Genomic DNA, 19,454 nt, shown 5'->3' with positions numbered 1-19,454 from the left:
TTGTACTTCCCAAGTGCTTAGTACAGTGCTCTGCACGTAGTAAGCGCTCAATAAATATGATTGAATGAATGAATGAATGAATTTAGTATTTCATATTTTGTAAATCGTACTTAATAATAAGGTTTCCAGGAGAGGGGGGTGGGCCCCAGGGTCAAAGGCAGCTGAAAAGTCAAGGAGGATTGGGATGGAATAGAGGCCGTTGGATTTGGCAAGAAGGAGGTCACCGGTGACTCTAGAGAGGACGATTTTTTGTGCAGTGAAGCGGGCAGAAGCCAGATTGGAGGGGGTCCGGGAGAGAATCGGAGGAGAGGAATTTGAGACAGCGGGTGTAGACGACCCGCTCAAGGAGTTTGGAAAGGAAGGGTAGGAGGGAGATGGGGCGATAACGGGAGGGAGCCACGGGGTCAAGGGTGGGGGTTTTTAGGATGGGGGAAATGTGGACATGTTTGAAAGCAGTGGGGAAGAAGCCACTGGAGAGCCAACAGTTGACGATGGCAGTCAGGGAGGGAAGCAAGAAGGGGGCAAATGCTTTGATGAGCTTTTCCCAAGTGCTTAGTACAGTGCCTGATTGATTTTTGCCAATTTGTACTTCCCAAGCGCTTAGTACAGTGCTCTGCACACAGTAAGCGCTAAATAAATACGATTGATTATGATGATGATCAATCAATCAATCGTATTTATTGAGCGCTTACTATGTGCAGAGCACTGTACTAAGCGCTTGGGAAGTACAAATTGGCAACACACAGAGACAGTCCCTACCCAACAGTGGGCTCACAGTCTAAAAGGGGGAGGCAGAGAACAGAACCAAACATACCAACAAAATAAAATAAATAGGATAGAAATGTACAAGTAAAATAAATAAATAAATAAATAGAGTAATAAATATGTACAACCATATATACATATATACAGGTGCTGTGGGGAAGGGAAGGAGGTAAGATGGGGGGGGATGGAGAGGGGGACGAGGGGGAGAGGAAGGAAGGGGCTCAGTCTGGGAAGGCCTCCTGGAGGAGGTGAGCTCTCAGCAGGGCCTTGAAGGGAGGAAGAGAGCTAGCTTGGCGGAGGGGCCATTGATCATTGATGATGATTTGATGAGGTGTGGAGGAATGGGGTCAGAGGCGCAGGTGGAGGGGGTGGATTTTTGAAAGAAGGTGGAAGATCTCTCGACTTCTCACTGGGCCTTGATCTCGCCTGCTGTCGACCCCCGGCCCCCGTCCTCCCCCTGGCCCGGAATGCCCTCCCTCCGTACATCCGCCAAGCTAGCTCTCTTCCTCCCTTCAAAGCCCTACTGAGAGCTCACCTCCTCCAGGAGGCCTTCCCAGACGTGCCGCTGCCCCTCCAGCCATAATGGATCATGTATGTGCCTCATTACCATGAAATGAGCAGCACCCACTTACTCACTTTTGCATTAGTTCCCCCTTCTAGACTGTGAGCCCGTTGTTGGGTAGGGACCGTCTCTATGTGTTGCCAATTTGTACTCCCAAGCGCTTCATACAGTGCTCTGCACACAGTAAGCGCTCAATAAATACAATTAAATGAATGAATGAGCCCCCCTTTTCCTCTGCTCCTCCTCCCCTCCCCATCGCCTGGACTCATTCATTCATTCGTTCAGTTGTATTCAGCATATTTAGCATTATCGTATTGTGCATTATAGCTTTAATTCTATTTGTTCTGACGGTTTTGACACCGGTCCGCATATTTTGTTTTGTTGTCTGTCTCCCCCTTCTAGACTGTTAGCCCGTTGTTGGGTAGGAGCCATCTATATGTTGCCGACTTGTACTTCCCAAGTGCTTAGTACAGTGCTCTGCACATAGTAAGCACTCAATAAATACGATTGAATGAATGAATGAATGAATTATAGCTTTAATTCAATTTGCTCTGACGGTTTTGACACCCGTCCACGTTTTGTTGTCTGTCTCCCCCTTCTAGACTGTGAGCCCGTTGTTGGGTAGGGACCGTCTCAATAAATATGACTGACTGAATGAATGAATTTAGTATTTCATATTTTGTAAATCGTATTTAATAATAATAATGATGGCGTTTATTAAGCACTTACTATGTGCAAAACACTGTTCTAAGTGCTAGGGGGGTTACAAGGCAATCAGGTTGTCCCACGGGGGGCTCACAGTCTGAATCCCCATTTTACAGATGAGGTCACTGTATAATGCTATAATTCTATTTATTCTGACGGTTTTGACACCTGTCTACATGTTTTGTTTTGTTTTCTGTGTCCCCCTTCTAGACTGTGAACCCATTGTTGGGTAGGGACCATCTCTATATGTTGTCAACTTGTACCTCCCAAGCGCTTAGTCCAGTGCTCTGCACACAGTAAGCGCTCAATAAATACAATTGAATGAATGAATGAATGAATCTCCTCCCACCTTCAGACATCTCTACTTGGATGTCCCACCAACACTGCAAATTGAACATGTCTATAATAGATCTCACCTTTCATTCATTCAATCGTATTTATTGAGCACTTACTGTGTGCAGAGCACTGTACTAAGCGCTTGGGAAGTACAAGTTGGCAACATATAGAGACAGTCCCTACCCAACAGTGGGCTCACAGTCTAGAATAAATATTTATCTACCAAATAGACAAATAGAATTAAAGCTATAATGCACAATACAATAATGCTAAATATGCTGAATACAGTGGGCTCAGATACCACAGTTATTATTAGGGGGTTTGAGGAGGGAGTGAAAGGTGTGAAACAACTGAAATCTTTTAGACTGTGAGCCCACTGTTGGGTAGGGACTGTCTCTATATGTTGCCAACTTGGACTTTCCAAGCGCTTAGTCCAGTGCTCTGCACACAGTAAGCGCTCAATAAATATGATTGATTGAGCGCTTAGTCCAGTGCTCTGCACACAGTAAGCGCTCAATAAATATGATTGATTGATTGATTCAAGGGTCCGGAGCGGGATGGGGAGAGGAATCCTGCCCTAATCCGCAGGCCCGCGCTGACTCTGGGGGTCGTCTCTCCCATAGGGGGGCACTTCCCGGGCGGGCAACCCCGAGCCGGAGCCCGCCACCCGGCTGTTTCAAGTGAGGGGCAGCCACGACAAGAATACCAAAGCCATCGAGGTCCTGCCGCGGGGCGCCTCCCTCAACTCCAACGACGTCTTCGTCCTCAAGACCCAGTCCTGCTGCTACCTCTGGTGTGGGAAGGTGGGTGACGGCGGACGGGGTCCCCAAGGTCGCGGGGCGGTAGGAGGGGTGGGCAGAGGCAGCCCCCCGCACTCTCCCTCTAGCTGGTCTTTTAGACTGGGAGCCCGCTGTTGGGTAGGGACCATCTCTATATGTTGCCAACTTGGACTTCCCAAGCGCTTAGTACAGTGCTCTGCACATGGTAAGCGCTCAATAAATACGATTGATGATGATGATGATGTTGGGAAGGTGGGTGACGGCGGAGGGGGGTCCCCAAGGTCGCGGGGCGGTAGGAGGGGTGGGCAGAGGCAGCCCCCGCCCTCTCCCTCTAGCTGGTCTTTTAGACTGGGAGCCCACTGTTGGGTAGGGACCATCTCTATATGTTGCCAACTTGGACTTCCCAAGCGCTTAGTACAGTGCTCTGCACACGGTAAGCGCTCAATAAATACAATTGATGATGATGATGATGTTGGGAAGGTGGGTGACGGCGGAGGGGGTCCCCAAGGTCGCGAGGTGGTAGAAGGGGTGGGCAGAGGCAGCCCCCCGCCCTCTCCCTCTAGCTGGTCTTTTAGACTGGGAGCCCACTGTTGGGTAGGGACTGTCTCTATATGTTGCCAACTTGGGCTTCTCAAGCGCTTAGTACAGTGCTCTGCACACGGTAAGCGCTCAATAAATACGATTGATGATGATGATGATGTTGGGAAGGTGGGTGACGGCGGAGGGGGTCCCCAAGGTCGCGGGGCGGTAGGAGGGGTGGGCAGAGGCAGCCCCCCCGCCCTCTCCCTCTAGCTGGTCTTTTAGACTGGGAGCCCACTGTTGGGTAGGGACCGTCTCTATATGTTGCCAACTTGGACTTCCCAAGCACTTAGTACAGTGCTCTGCACACGGTAAGCGCTCAATAAATACGATTGATGATGATGATGATGTTGGGAAGGTGGGTGACGGCGGAGGGGGTCCCCAAGGTCGCGAGGTGGTAGAAGGGGTGGGCAGAGGCAGCCCCCCGCCCTCTCCCTCTAGCTGGTCTTTTAGACTGGGAGCCCACTGTTGGGTAGGGACTGTCTCTATATGTCGCCAACTTGGGCTTCTCAAGCGCTTAGTACAGTGCTCTGCACACGGTAAGCGCTCAATAAATACGATTGATGATGATGATGATGTTGGGAAGGTGGGTGACGGCGGAGGGGGTCCCCAAGGTCGCGGGGCGCTAGGAGGGGTGGGCAGAGGCAGCCCCCCGCCCTCTCCCTCTAGCTGGTCTTTTAGACTGGGAGCCCACTGTTGGGTAGGGACCGTCTCTATATGTCGCCAACTTGGACTTCCCAAGCGCTTAGTACAGTGCTCTGCACACGGTAAGCGCTCAATAAATACGATTGATGATGATGATGATGTTGGGAAGGTGGGTGACGGCGGAGGGGGTCCCCAAGGTCGCGGGGCGGTAGGAGGGGTGGGCAGAGGCAGCCCCCCGCCCTCTCCCTCTAGCTGGTCTTTTAGACTGGGAGCCCACTGTTGGGTAGGGACCGTCTCTATATGTTGCCAACTTGGACTTCCCAAGCGCTTAGTACAGTGCTCTGCACACGGTAAGCGCTCCATAATAATAATAATGGTGGCATTTGTTAAGCGCTTACTGTGTGCAAAGCACTGTTCTAAGCGCTGGGGGGGATACAAGGTGATCAAGTTGTCCCACGTGGGGCTCAGTCTTAATCCCCATTTTTACAGATGAGGTGACTGAGGCTCAGAGAAGTTAAGTCATCATCATCATCAATCATATTTATTGAGCGCTTACTATGTGCAGAGCACTGTACTAAGCGCTTGGGAAGTACAAATTGGCAACATCTAGAGACAGTCCCTACCCAACGGCGGGCTCACAGTCTAAAAGGGGGAGACAGAGAACAAAACCAAACATACTAACAAAATAAAATAAATAGAATAGATATGTACAAGTAAAATAAATTGTGAGCCCACTGTTGGATAGGGACTGTCTCTATGTGTTGCCAACTTGGACTTCCCAAGCGCTTAGTACAGTGCTCTGCACACGGTAAGCGCTCAATAAATACGATTGATGATGATGGATGGTCCCTCTGGGGTCTCCCTCTCTCTCTCTCTCTCTCTCTCTTCCCCTGACTCCAGCTGTTTGAGCGCCAGAGAAGCAGCTTAGCTCAGTGGAAAAGATCCTGGGCTTTGGAGTCACATTTATTAGTCGTATTTAATAAATACGCATACGTAAATATTTAATATTAGTCGTATTTAATAATGATGGTATTTGTTAAGTGCTTACTACGTGCAAAGCACTACAGTGCTCTGCACACAGTAAGCGCTCAATAAATACGATTGAATGAATGAATGAATGAAGTGCTGGGGGTGTGGGGGGGATACAAGGTGATCAGGTTGTCCCACGTAGGGCTCACAGTCTTCATCCCCATTTTACAGATGAGGGAACTGAGGCTTAGAGAAATGAAGTGACTTGCCCAAGGACACTGTGAGCCCACTGTTGGGTAGGGACTGTCTCTATATGTTGCCAACTTGTACTTCCCAAGCGCTTAGTACAGTGCTCTGCACACAGTAAATACGATTGAATGAAAGAATGAATGAATGAATGAATGACACAGCAGACATGTGTGGAGTCGGGATTCGAACCCATGACCTCTGACTCCAAAACCCAGGCTCTTTCCACTGAGCCATGACTTATTGAGCACTTATTGTGTGCAGAGCACTGTACTAAGCGCTTGGGAAGTACTAGTTAGCAACATATAAAGATGGTTCTTACCCAACAACCGGCCCGGCTCTGCCACTGATCAGCTGTGTGACTTTGGACAAGTTACTTCACTTCTCTGTGACATCTGCAAAATGGGGATGAAGACTATGGGCCCCATGAGGGACAACCTGATCACCTTGTATCTGCCCCAGTGCTTAGAACAGTGCTTGGCACATAGTAAGTGCTTAACAAATACCATTACTATTATTACTATCATATTATTATACTATTACATTATATACTATTATATTATTATTATTATTGAGAAGCTCAGTGGAAAGAGCCCAGGCTTTGGAGTCAGAGGTCACGTGTTCAAATCCTGGCTCTGCCACTTGTCAGCTGTGTGACTTTGGGCAAGTCACTTAACTTCTCTGTGCCTCAGTTCCCTCATCTGGAAAATGGGGATTAAGTCTGTGAGCCCCACGTGGGACAACTTGATTACCTTGTCTCTACCCCAGCGCTTAGAACAGTGCTTTGTACATAGTAAGCGCTTAATAAATGCCATCATCATCATCATCATCATCATCAGCGTGGCTCAGTGGAAAGAGCCCGGGCTTTGGAGTCACAGGTCATGGGTTCAAATCCCAGCTCCACCACTTGTCAGCTGGGTGACTTTGGGCAAGTCACTTCACTTCTCTGGGCCTCAGTTCCCTCATCTGGAAAATGGGGATTCATTCATTCATTCATTCATTCATTCAATCGTATTTATTGAGCGCTTACTGTGTGCAGAGCACTGTACTAAGCGCTTGGGAAGTACAAGTCGGCAACATATAGAGACGGTCCCTACAGCTCCCCGCAATGGGACAAAGCCCGGGCTTTGGAGTCCCAGGTCATGGGTTCAAATCCCACTCCACCACTTGTCAGCTGGGTGCCTTTGGGCAAGTCACTTCACTTCTCTGGGCCTCAGTTCCCTCATCTGGAAAATGGGGATTCATTCATTCGTTCATTCATTCATTCATTCATTCATTCAATCGTATTTATTGAGCTCTTACTGTGTGCAGAGCATTGTACTAAGCGCTTGGGAAGTACAAGTCAGCAACATATAGAGACAGTCCCTACAGCTCCCCACCATGGGACAAAGCCCGGGCTTTGGAGTCCCAGGTCATGGGTTCAAATCCCAGCTCCACCACTTGTCAGCTGGGTGACTTTGGGCAAGTCACTTCTCTGGGCCTCAGTTCCCTCATCTGGAAAACGGGGATGAAGACTGTTTGGACAGCCTGATCCCCTTGTAACCAACCTCCCCAGCGCTTAGAGCAGTGCTTGGCACATAGTAAGCGCTTAATAAATGTCATGATTAGTATTATTGTTGTTATTAAAGGTGTCTTTCCTCCTCCTTAAGCCCCCTCCTCGTCCCCCTGGATGGGTGACCCCTTCCCCCCCTCCCCTCCCTCTGGGCTGCCCCTCGCCGTGCCCACTCCCCGGGCAGCGGGCAGGGCCTGAGCCCCTCTCCCCGTCCCCTCCGGCGGAGGCAGGGCTGCAGCGGGGACGAGAGGGAGATGGCCAAGATGGTAGCCAACACCATATCGAAGACGGAGAAGCTGGTGGTCGTAGAGGGGCAGGAGCCCCCCAACTTCTGGCTGGCCCTGGGGGGCAAGGCCCCCTATTCCAGTGACAAGAGGTGAGTCCCCCCAACACCCCACCTGGCCCTACCAACCCCCTCCAGAACCATTCACTCGTTCATTCCTATTCTATTTATTTTATTTTGTTAATACGTTTGGTTTTATTCTCTGCCTCCCCCTTCTAGCCTGTGAGCCCACTGTTGGGTAGGGACCGTCTCTAGATGTTGCCAACCTGTACTTCCCAAACGCTTAGTCCAGGGCTCTGCACACAGTCAGCGCTCAATAAATACGATTGATTGATTCAATCTATCGTTCTAGAGATTGATTCAATCTCTAGTCTATAACAGAGTCAGTATATACCAGTTATATATATATATATACCAGTCATATACATATATATGACTGTTTCTCTCTCTCTCTCTATATGTGTGTGTATATATATATATACACATATATGGCTCATTGGAAAGAGCACGGGCTTGGGAGTCAGAGGTCATAGGTTCTAATCCCGGCTCTGCCACTTGTCAGCTGTGGGACTTTGGGCAAGTCACTTCACTTCTCTGGGCCTCAGTTCCCTCATCTGTACAATGGGGATCAAGACTGTGAGCCCCAAGTGAGACAACCTGATCACCTTCTTAGTACAGTGCTCTGCACACAGTAAGCGCTCAATCAATCAATCAATCAATCGTATTTATTGAGCGCTTACTGTGTGCAGAGCACTGTACTAAGCGCTTGGGAAGTACAAGTTGGCAACATCTAGAGACAGTCCCTACCCAACAGTGGGCTCACAGTCTAAAAGGGGGAGACAGAGAACAAAACCAAACATACTAACAAAATAAATAGAATAGGTATGTACAAGTATAAATAAATAAATAGAGTAATAAATATGTACAATAAATATGATTGATTGATTGATTGTAACCTCCCCAGTGCTTAGAATAGTGCTTGGTACATAGTAAGCGCTTAATAAATGTCATTATTATTATTATTATCGTTAATAAAATAGAGTATTAAATATGTACAGATATACACAAGTGCTGTGGGGCGGGGGGGGTAGAACAGAGGGCGGGAGTAGGGGCGATGGGGAGGGGAGGAGGAACAGAAGAAAAGGGGGATGCTCAGTCTGGGAAGGCCTCTTGGAAAAATGGGGATTAAGAGTGTGAGCCCCATGGGGGACTGTCTCTATATGTTGCCAACTTGTACTTCCCAAGCACTTAGTCCAGTGCGCTGCATCATCACCATCATCATCAATCATATTTATTGAGCGCTTACTATGTGCAGAGCACTGTACTAAGCACTTGGGAAGTACAAATTGGCAACATATAGAGACAGTCCCTACCCAACAGTGGGCTCACAGTCTAAAAGGGGGAGACAGAGAACAAAACCAAACATACTAACAAAATAAAATAAATAGAATACAAATGTACAAGTAAAATAAATAAATAAATAAATAGAGTAATAAATATGTACAAACATATATACAGGTGCTGTGGGGAAGGGAAGGAGGTAAGATGGGGGGATGGGGAGGGGGACGAGGGGGAGAGGAAGGAAGGGGCTCAGTCTGGGAAGGCCTCCTGGAGGAGGTGAGCTCTCAGCAGGGCCTTGAAGGGAGGAAGAGAGCTAGCTTGGCGGATGGGCAGAGGGAGGGCATTCCAGGCCCGGGGGGATGATGTGGGCCGGGGGTCGATGGCGGGACAGGCGAGAACGAGGCCTAACGGTGAGGAGATTAGCGGCGGAGGAGCGGAGGGTGCGGGCTGCGCTGGAGAAGGAGAGAAGGGAGGTGAGGTAGGAGGGGGCGAGGTGATGGACAGCCTTGAAGCCCAGGGTGAGAAGTTTCTGCCTGATGCGCAGATTGATTGGTAGCCACTGGAGATTTTTGAGGAAGGGAGTGATATGCCCAGAGCGTTTCTGGACAAAGATAATCCGGGCAGCAGCATGAAGTATGGATTGAAGTGGAGAGAGACACGAGGATGGGAGATCAGAGAGAAGGCTGATGCAGTAGTCCAGACGGGATAGGATGAGCGCTTGAACGAGCAGGGTAGCGGTTGGGATGGAGAGGAAAGGGCGGAGCTCGGCAAGGTTGCGGAGCTGAGACCGGCAGGTTTTGGTGACAGCTTGGATGTGAGGGGTGAACGAGAGAGCGGAGTCGAGGATGACACCGAGTTTGCGGGCTTGTGAGATGGGAAGGATGGTAGTGCCGTCAACAGAGATGGGAAAGTCAGGGAGAGGGCAGGGTTTGGGAGGGAAGACAAGGAGTTCAGTCTTGGACATGTTGAGCTTTAGGTGGCGGGCGGACATCCAGATGGAGATGTCCCGAAGGCAGGAGGAGATGCGAGCCTGGAGAGAGGGGGAGAGAGCAGGGGCAGAGATGGAGATCTGGGTGTCATCAGCGTAGAGATGATAGTTGAAGCCGTGGGAGCGAATGAGGTCACCAAGGGAGTGCGTGTAGATTGAGAACAGAAGGGGACCGAGCACTGAACCTTGGGGAACCCCCACAGTAAGAGGATGGGAGGGGGAGGAGGAGCCTGCAAAAGAGACTGAGAAAGAACGACCGGAGAGATAAGAGGAGAACCAGGAGAGGACGGAGTCTGTGAAGCCAAGGTCAGATAGCGTGTTGAGGAGAAGGGGGTGGGCCACAGTGTAGAAGGGGGTGGTCCACAGTGTAGAAGGGGGTGGTCTGCACACAGTAAGCGCTCAATAAATACAATCGATTGATTGATTGATTGATTGACTGTGTCTGACCTGATTAGTTTGTATCTACCCCAAGCGCTTAGAAGATTGTTTGGCACATAGTAAGTGCTTCCCAAGTACAGTGATGATGATGACGATTAGGTTTCAGGAGGAGACCCCATCCTACGAGCCACGCCTCTTCGAGTGTTCGAACAAGACAGGCCGCTTCCTGGCCACGGAGCTGACCGACTTCACCCAGGATGACCTGGACGAGGGCGACGTCTACCTGCTGGACACCTGGGACCAGGTGGGGCGGGATCCGGGGGTCCCGCGGGGGTCCGGAGGATGGCCTCCCCTCATCCCCTCATCCTTCTAGACTGTGAGCCCACTGTTGGGTAGGGACCGTCTCTATATGTTGCCAACTTGTACTTCCCAAGCGCTTAGTACAGTGCTCTGCATACAGTAAGCACTCAATAAATACGATTGAATGAATGAATGAATCCCCCATTGAGAAGAAGTGTGGCTCAGTGGAAAGAGCCCGGGCTTGGGAGTCAGAGGTCATGGGTTCTCACCCCGGCTCTGCCACTTATCAGCTGTGTGATTTTGGGCAAGTCACTTCAATCAATCAATCATATTTATTGAGCGCTTACTGTGTGCAGAGCACTGGACTAAGCGCTTGGGAAGTACAACTTGGCCACATACAGAGACAGTCCCTAACCCAACAGTGGGCTCACAGTCTAGAAGGGGGAGACAGAGAACAAAACCAAACATACTAACAAAATAAAATAAATAGAATAGATAGGTACAAGTAAAATAAATAGAGTAATAATTAGGTACAAACATATATACAGATATCCAGGTGCTGTGGGGAAGGGAAGGAGGTAAGATGGGGGAATGGAGAGGGGGACGAGGGGGAGAGGAAGGAAGGGGCTCAGTCTGGGAAGTCCTCCTGGAGGAGGTGAGCTCTCAGTAGGGCCTCAGTTCCCTCATCTGGAAAATGGGGATGAAGACTGTGAGCCCCATGTGAGACAACCTGATCACCTTGTACCCCCCTCCCAGCACTTAGATCAGTGCTTAGCACACAGTAAGCATAGTAAGCATAGTAAGTGCTTAGCACATAGTAGAGAAGCAGTGTGGCTCAGTGGAAAGAGCCCGGGCTTTGGAGTCAGAGGTCATGGGTTCAAATCCTGGCTCCGCCACTTGTCAGCTGTGTGACTTTGGGCAAGTCACTTAACTTCTCTATGCCTCAGTTACCTCATCTGTAAAATGGGGATTAAAACTGTGAGCCCCCCCCCCATGGGACAACCAGATCACCTTGTAACCTCCCCAGCGCTTAGAACAGTGCTTTGCACATAGTAAGCGCTTAATAAATGTCATTATTATTATAGTAAGCACTTAAAAAAGTCATTATTATTATTTTTATTGTTATTATTGTTGTTGTTATCCCCCGCCTCCGGCCTTGGTCGCTAACCAGGACGAGCGCCTTTCCCGGGCTAAAAGGGACATGGCGTTGGGTGGTGGAGGGGACTAGGGCTGTGGGAGGGCCAGAGTTTTGGGGGGGTATGGTGGGGGGTGGATATATGTTGCCAATTTGTACTTCCCAAGCGCTTAGTACAGTGCTCTGCACATAGTAAGCGCTCAATAAATACGATTGATGATGATGATGATGATTCTGGGGGCGGGGGGCTGCAGGGCCCAAAGTTCTGGGGGGCCTGGGGCTGGGGTGAGGATAGGGGACCAGGGGCCTGGGACTGGCGGGTGTGGGGGCTAGTACAGCCCGGGATTGGGAGTCAGAAGGTCATGGGTTCTCATCCTGGCTCTGCCGTGTGTCTGCTGTGAGACCTTGGGCAAGTCACTTTGCTTCTCTGTGCCTCAGTTCCCTCCTCTGTAAAATGGGGGTGGAGACTATGAGTCCCACGTGGAACAACCTGATGACCTTGTATCTCCCCCAGCGCTTAGAACAGCGCTGGGCACATAGTAAGCGCTTAACAAATATCATCATTATTATTATTCTGGGGAGCTGGGACTGGGGGGCCAGGGTTCTATGGACCCGGGGCGGGGAGGGAGGGTCAGGATTCTGGGGACTTCATTCATTCATTCATTCATTTAATCATATTTATTGAGCGCTTAATGTGTGCACAGCACTGGACTAAGAGCTTGGGAAGTACAAGTTGACTTGGGACTGCATGGGCTGAGAAGCAGCATAATAATAATATAATAATAATGGCATTTATTAAGCACTTACTATGTGCAAAGCACTGTTCTAAGCGCTGGAGAGGTTACAAGGTGATCAGGTTGTCCCACGGGGGGCTCACAGTTTTTCAATCCCCATTTTCCAGATGAGGTAACTGAGGCCCAGGAAAGTGAAGTGACTTGCCCAAAGTCCCACAACTGACAATTGCTGGAGCCGGGATTTGAACCCATGACCTCTGACTCCAAAGCCCCTGCTCTTTCAACTGAGCCACACTGCTTCTCAGCCTAGTGGCTACAGCCCAGGCTTGGGAGTCAGAAGGCCATGGGTTCTAATCCCGCTTCCGCCCCAAGCCTGCAGTGTGACCTCGGGCAAGTCACTTCACTTCTCTGGGCCTCAGCTCCCTCCTCTGTAAAATGGGGATGGAGACTGCGAGCTCCAAATGGGACAGGGGCTGTGTCCAAACCCCCACCCCAGCACTTAGTACAGTGCCTGGCACAGAGTAAGTGCTTAACAAATGCTATTATTATTATTATTAGTGTCTGGAGGGCTGGGTAGGGGGGCAATCAATCAATCAATCAATCGTATTTATTATCATCAATCATATTTATTGAGCGCTTACTATGTGCAGAGCACTGTACTAAGCGCTTGGGAAGTACAAATTGGCAACATATAGAGACAGTCCCTACCCAACAGTGGGCTCACAGTCTAAAAGGGGGAGACAGAGAACAAAACCAAACATACTAACAAAATAAAATAAATAGAATAGATATGTACAAGTAAAATAAATAAATAAATAAATAGAGTAATAAATCTGTACAAACATATATACATATATACAGGTGCTGTAGGGAAGGGAAGGAGGTAAGATGGGGGAGCGCTTACTGTGTGCAGAGCACTGTACTAAGCGCTTGGGAAGTACAAGTTGGCAACATATAGAGACAGTCCCTACCCAACAGTGGGCTTACAGTCTAGAAGGGGGAGACAGAGAACAAAACCAAACATACTGACAAAATAAAATAAATAGAATAGATAGGTACAAGTAAAATAAATAAATAGAGTAATAAATATGTACAAACATATATACATATTTACAGGTGCTGTGGGGAAGGGAAGGAGGTAAGATGGAGGGATGGAGAGGGGGACGAGGGGGAGAGGAAGGAATGGGCTCAGTCTGGGAAGGCTTCCTGGAGGAGGTGAGTTCTCAGTAGGGCCTTGAAGGGAGGGGCAGGTTTCCCTGGGTTGGAGGTGGGCAGGATTCGGGGGGTCCAGAGCTGCAGGATGCCCAGACCCCCACCCCGCCTTCCTAGGGGAACCCAGGCCGGAGTGACCCCTGTCCTAGAGTTGGGGGGAAGGGGCGTGAGGGGGGTCTTCAGACCACTCCCTGAGACCCCCTTCCCCCCGGCCGGCCAGGTGTTCTTCTGGGTGGGGAAGAACTCCAACCAGGCGGAGAAGGAGGCCGCGGCCACCATGGCCCAGGAGTACCTGAAGACCCACCCCAGCGGGCGCGACCTGGGCACCCCCATCGTCGTGGTCAGGCAGGGCTACGAGCCGCCCACCTTCACCGGATGGTTCCTGGCCTGGGACCCCTTCAAGTGGACCGTGAGTGACCTTCCCTGCTGGCAGGAGGCGGGAGAGGGGACGGCTTGGGGAAGGGGTCAGCCCTAAGGGACAAAACCAGGTGACCCGTTCTCAATCAATCAATCAATCAATCAATGGCATTTATTGAGCTCTTACCATGTGCAGAGTGCTGTACTAAGCCCTCGATTCACCCCTCCACCCGCTGGAGGTGGAAAAGGGGAGGGCTTAGGGAAGAGGTCAGCTCTAAGGGACAAAAGCAACTGCCCCCTTTTCTCTCAATCAATCAATCAATTGTATTTATTGAGTGCTTACCATGTGCAGAGCACTGTACTAATCACTTGATCTACCCCCGACCCACTGGAGGTGGAAAACGGGAGGGCTTAGGGAAGGGTTCAGCTCTAAGGGACAAAAGCAATTGCCCCCTTTTCTCTCAATCAGTCAATCAATCAATCATATTTATTGAGCACTTACCGTGTGCAGAGCACTGTACTAATCACTTGATCTACCCCCGACCCACTGGAGGCGGAAAACGGGAGGGCTTAGGGAAGGGTTCAGCTCTAAGGGACAAAAGCAACTGCCCCCTTTTCTCTCAATCAATCAATCAATCATATTTATTGTGTACTTACTGTGTGCAGAGCACTGTATTAATCACTTGATCTAACCCCCACCCACTGAAGGCAGAAAAGGGGAGGGCTTAGGGAAGGGTTCAGCTCTAAGGGACAAAAGCAACTGCCCCCTTTTATCTCAATCAATCAATCAATCATATTTATTGAGCACTTACTGTGTGCAGAGCACTGTATTAATCACTTGCTCTAACCCCCACCCACTGAAGGCAGAAAAGGGGAGGGCTTAGGGAAGGGTTCAGCTCTAAGGGACAAAAGCAACTGCCCCTTTTTCTCTCAATCAATCAATCAATTGTATTTATTGAGTGCTTACCATGTGCAGAGCACTGTACTAATCACTTGATCTACCCCCGACCCACTGGAGGTGGAAAACGGGAGGGCTTAGGGAAGGGTTCAGCTCTAAGGGACAAAAGCAACTGCCTCCTTTTCTCTCAATCAGTCAATCAATCAATCATATTTATTGAGCACTTACGGTGTGCACAGCACTGTACTAAACACTAGATCTACCCCCCACCCACTGAAGGCAGAAAAGGGGAGGGCTAAGGGAAGGGTTCAGCTCTAAGGGACAAAAGCAACTGCCCCCTCTTCTCTCAATCAATCAATCAATCGTATTTATTGAGCGCTTACTGTGTGCAGAGCACTGTACTAATCGCTTGATCTACCCCCCACCCACTGGAGGCAGAAAAGGGGAGGGCTTAGGGAAGGGTTCAGCTCTAAGGGACAAAAGGAAGTGCCCCCTTTTCTCTCAATCAATCAATCAATCGTATTTATTGAGCGCTTACCGTGTGCAGAGCACTGTGCTAATCACTTGATCTACTCCCCACCCACTGAAGGCAGAAAAGGGGAGGGCTTAGGGAAGGGTTCAGCTCTAAGGGACAAAAGCAACTGCCCCCTTTTCTCTCAATCAATCAATCAATCGTATTTATTGAGCACTTACCATGTGCACAGCACTGTACTAAGCGCTTGATCCACCCCTCCACCCGCTGGAGGCAGAAAAGGGGAGGGCTTAGGGAAAGGTTCAGCTCTAAGGGACAAAAACAATTCACCCCAGGGCTTAAGGAAGGGCTTAGGGAAGGGTTAAGCGCTTAGTACAGTGCTCTGCACACAGTAAGCACTCAATAAATGATTGAATGAATGAAAAGGCTCAGCTCTAAGGCACAAAAGGAAGACCCCTTTTCTCTCAATCAATCATTGAGAGAATCAATCAATTTATTGAGCGCTTTCTGTGTGCAGAGCACTGTACTAAGCACTAGATCCAACCCCCACCCGCTGGAGGCAGAAAAGGGGAGGGTTTAGGGAAGGGCTCAGCTCTAAGGGACAAAAGCAAGTGCTCCCTTTTCTCTCAATCAATCAATCAATTGTATTTATTGAGCGCTTACTGTATGCAGAGCACTGTACTAAGCGCTTGACCCACCCACCCCCTGCCTGCTGGAGGCAGAAAAAGGGAAGCATGGGGAAAGGGTGAGTCCTAAGGGACAAAAACAGGTGACCCGTTCTCAATCAATCAATCAGTCATATTTACTGAGGGCTTACTGTGTGCAGAGCACTGTACTAAACGCTTGGGAGAGGACAGTAGAACAATAAACAGACATATTCTCTCCTCCACACACTGCAGAACACCCCACCACCAACAATCAATCAATCAATCAATCAATCGTATTTATTGAGCACTTACAGTGTGCAGAGCACTGTACTAAGCGCTTGGGAAGTCCAAGTTGGCAACATATAGAGACGGTCTCTACCCAACAGTGGGCTCACAGTGTAGAAGGGGGAGACACCAGGGATCCTCTCCATCATCATCCAGGAAACCCCTTCCCCCCCTCCCCCCTTCAGAGGGTGTCTCCTCCATTCATTCAATCATATTTATTCATTCATTCACTCAATCGTATTTATTCATTCATTCAATCAATCAATCAATCGTATTTATTGAGCGCTTACTGTGTGCAGAGCACTGGACTAAGCGCTTGGGAAGTACAAGTTGGCAACATATAGAGACGGTCCCTACCCAACAGTGGGCTCACAGTCTAGAAGGGGGAATAATAATAGTGGCATTTATTAAGCACTTACTATGTGCAAAGCACTGTTCTAAGTGCTGGGGAGGTTACAAGGTGATCAGGTTGTCCCACGAGAGGCTCACAGTCTTAATCCCCATTTTACAAATGAGGTAACTGAGGCCCAGAGAAGTGAAGTGACTTGCCCAAAGTCACGCAGCTGACAATTTGGTGGAGCCGGGATTTGAACCCCTGACCTCTGACTCCAAAGCCCGTGGTCTTTCCACTGAGCAACTGAGGCACAGAGAAGTTAAGTGACTTGACAATTGGTGGAGCCGGGATTCGAACCCATCACCTCTGACTCCGAAGCCTCTGCTCTTTCCACTGGGCCATGCTGCTTCTCATTCATTCAATCAATCGATTGAGCGCTTACTGTGTGCAGAGCACTGGACTAAGCTCTTGGGAAGGACAAGTTGGCAACATCTAGAGACGGTCCCTACCCAACAACAGGCTCAGTAAGTCAAGAAGAGCACTTACTTTGTGCAAAACACTGTACTAAGCGCTAAGCCTCCTCTGTTCAGGGGCAGCCAGCTACTAGGCCCTCCTTTCCTCTTCTTCCACTCTCTTCTGCGTCACCTTCACTTACTCCCTTTAATCATCCCCCCCTCCCTACCCCCCATCACTTATGTCCATAACCATAATTTATTAATTTCTATTCATGCCTGTCTCCCCCTCTAGACTGGAAGCTCCTTGTGGGCAAGGAATGTGTCTGTTCGATTGTTACATCGTACTGTCCCAAACGCTTAGTACAGAGCCCTGCACACAGTAAGCGCTCAATAAATACGATTGACTTCTTCAGCCCCCGTCCAGGGAAAGCCCCAGATTGGCTTTAGGGAATAATCCTAATGATGGTATTTGTTAAGTGCTCACTATGTGTCAAGCACTGTGCTAAGCGCTGAGCACTGGGGAGGCTGCCCCCAGCTCCCTCAACAACTTGTGTAGTTTTGTTGTCTATCTCCCCCTTTTAGACTGTGAGCCCGTTGTTGGGTAGGGATTGTCTCTATCTGTTGCCGAATTGTACTTTCCAAGCGCTTAGTACAGTGCTCTGCACACAGTAAGCGCTCAATAAATACCCTTCTAGACTGTGAGCCCATTGTTGGGTAGGGATTGTCTCTATATGTTGCCAACTTGGACTTCCCAAGCGCTTAGTACAGTGCTCTGCACACAGTAAGCGCTCAATAAATACCCTTCTAGACTGTGAGCCTTAATACAGTGCTCTGCACACAGTAAGCACTCAGTAAATACCCTTCTAGACTGTGAGTCCATTGCTGGGTAGGGATTGTCTCTATCTGTTGCTGAATTGTACTTTCCAAGCGCTTAGTACAGTGCTCTGCACACAGTAAGCACTAAATAAATACCCTTCTAGACTGTGAGCCCATTGTTGGGTAGGGATTGTCTCTATCTATTGCTGAATTGTACTTTCCAAGCGCTTAGTACAGTGCTCAGCACACAGTAAGCACTCAATAAATACCCTTCTAGATTGTGAGCCTTGGTACAGTGCTCTGCACATAGTAAGCACTCAATAAATACCCTTCTAGACTGTGAGCCCATTGTTGGGTAGGGATTGTCTCTACCTGTTGCCGAATTGTACTTTCCAAGCGCTTAGTACAGTGCTTTGCACACAGTAAGTGCTCAATAAATACCCTTCTAGACTGTGAGCCCATTGTTGGGTAGGGATTGTCTCTGTTGCCGAATTGTACTTTCCAAGCGCTTAGTCCAGTGCTCTGCACATACTATCGGTTGCAGAATTGTACTTTCCAAGCGCTTAGTCCAGTGCTCTGCACACAGTAAGCGCTCAATAAATGCGATTGAATGAATGAATGAATTAATAGTAAATGCTCAATAAATATGATAATAATAATAATAATAATGGCATTTCTTAAGCGCTTACTATGTGCAAAGCACTGTTCTAAGTGCTGGAGAGGTTACAAGGTGATCAGGTTGTCCCACGGGGGGCTCACAGTCTTCATCCCCATTTTCCAGATGAGGGAACTGAGGCCCAGAGAAATGAAGTGGCTTGCCCAAAGTCACACAGCTGACAATTGGTGGAGCCGGGATTTGAACCCATGGCCTCTGACTCCAAAGCCCGGCCTCTTTCCACTGAGCCATGCTGATTGAATGAATGAATAAATGAATGAACTCAGAATCAGGAGAGATAATGTTATTTGAGCACTTACTCTGTGCAGAGCACTGGGCTAAGCACTGGGCGAGAATACAAAGGTGGGAATATCAACCGGGTTCCTGCCCTCCAGTGGGCCCTGAATCTGAAAATATGAAGGGGAAGAGGGCACGGGGACGGGCACAAAAGGTTGCTGAATTATCCTTCCCAAGCGCTTAGTCCAGTGCTCTGCACACAGTAAGCGCTCAATAAATACAATAGAATGAATGAATGATGCCTGTTACAGGTTTTCCTGTCTGTCTCCCCACTTCTAGGCTATGAGCCTGCTGTGGGCAGGGAGGGTCTCTCTTTGTTGCTGAATTGTCCTTCCCAAGCGCTTAGTACAGTGCTCTGCATACAGTAAGCGCTCAATCATCATCATCATCAATCGTATTTATTGAGCGCTTACTATGTGCAGAGCACTGTACTAAGCGCTTAGGGAAGTACAAATTGGCAACATCTAGAGACAGTCCCTACCCAACAGTGGGCTCACAGTCTAAAAGGGGGAGACAGAGAACAAAACCAAACATACTAACAAAATAAAATAAATAGAATAGATATGTACAAGTAAAATAAATCATCATCATCAATCGTATTTATTGAGCGCTTACTATGTGCAGAGCACTGTACTAAGCGCTTGGGAAGTACAAGTTGGTAACATATAGAGACAGTCCCTACCCAACAGTGGGCTCACAGTCTAAAAGGGGGAGACAGAGAACAAAAAC

At 49.0% G+C, this 19,454-nt stretch overlaps 1 protein-coding gene across 1 annotated transcript in view; it reads left to right on the top strand.

The window, feature by feature from the left end:
* Positions 1-19,454, top strand: part of VIL1 (villin 1) — a 94,130-nt gene that overhangs the window by 46,749 nt on the left and 27,927 nt on the right. Inside the window, exons 13-16 of the mRNA XM_038744255.1 lie at positions 2,992-3,171; positions 7,369-7,514; positions 10,288-10,432; positions 13,730-13,918. Of these exons, the coding sequence (XP_038600183.1) occupies positions 2,992-3,171; positions 7,369-7,514; positions 10,288-10,432; positions 13,730-13,918 (660 nt within the window). The remainder of the gene's footprint in view (positions 1-2,991; positions 3,172-7,368; positions 7,515-10,287; positions 10,433-13,729; positions 13,919-19,454) is intronic.

The sequence above is a fragment of the Tachyglossus aculeatus genome, chromosome 1, assembly GCF_015852505.1.
Source record: "Tachyglossus aculeatus isolate mTacAcu1 chromosome 1, mTacAcu1.pri, whole genome shotgun sequence".
Lineage (NCBI taxonomy): Eukaryota > Metazoa > Chordata > Mammalia > Monotremata > Tachyglossidae > Tachyglossus > Tachyglossus aculeatus.
This window is presented reverse-complemented; position numbering and strand designations above follow the sequence as displayed.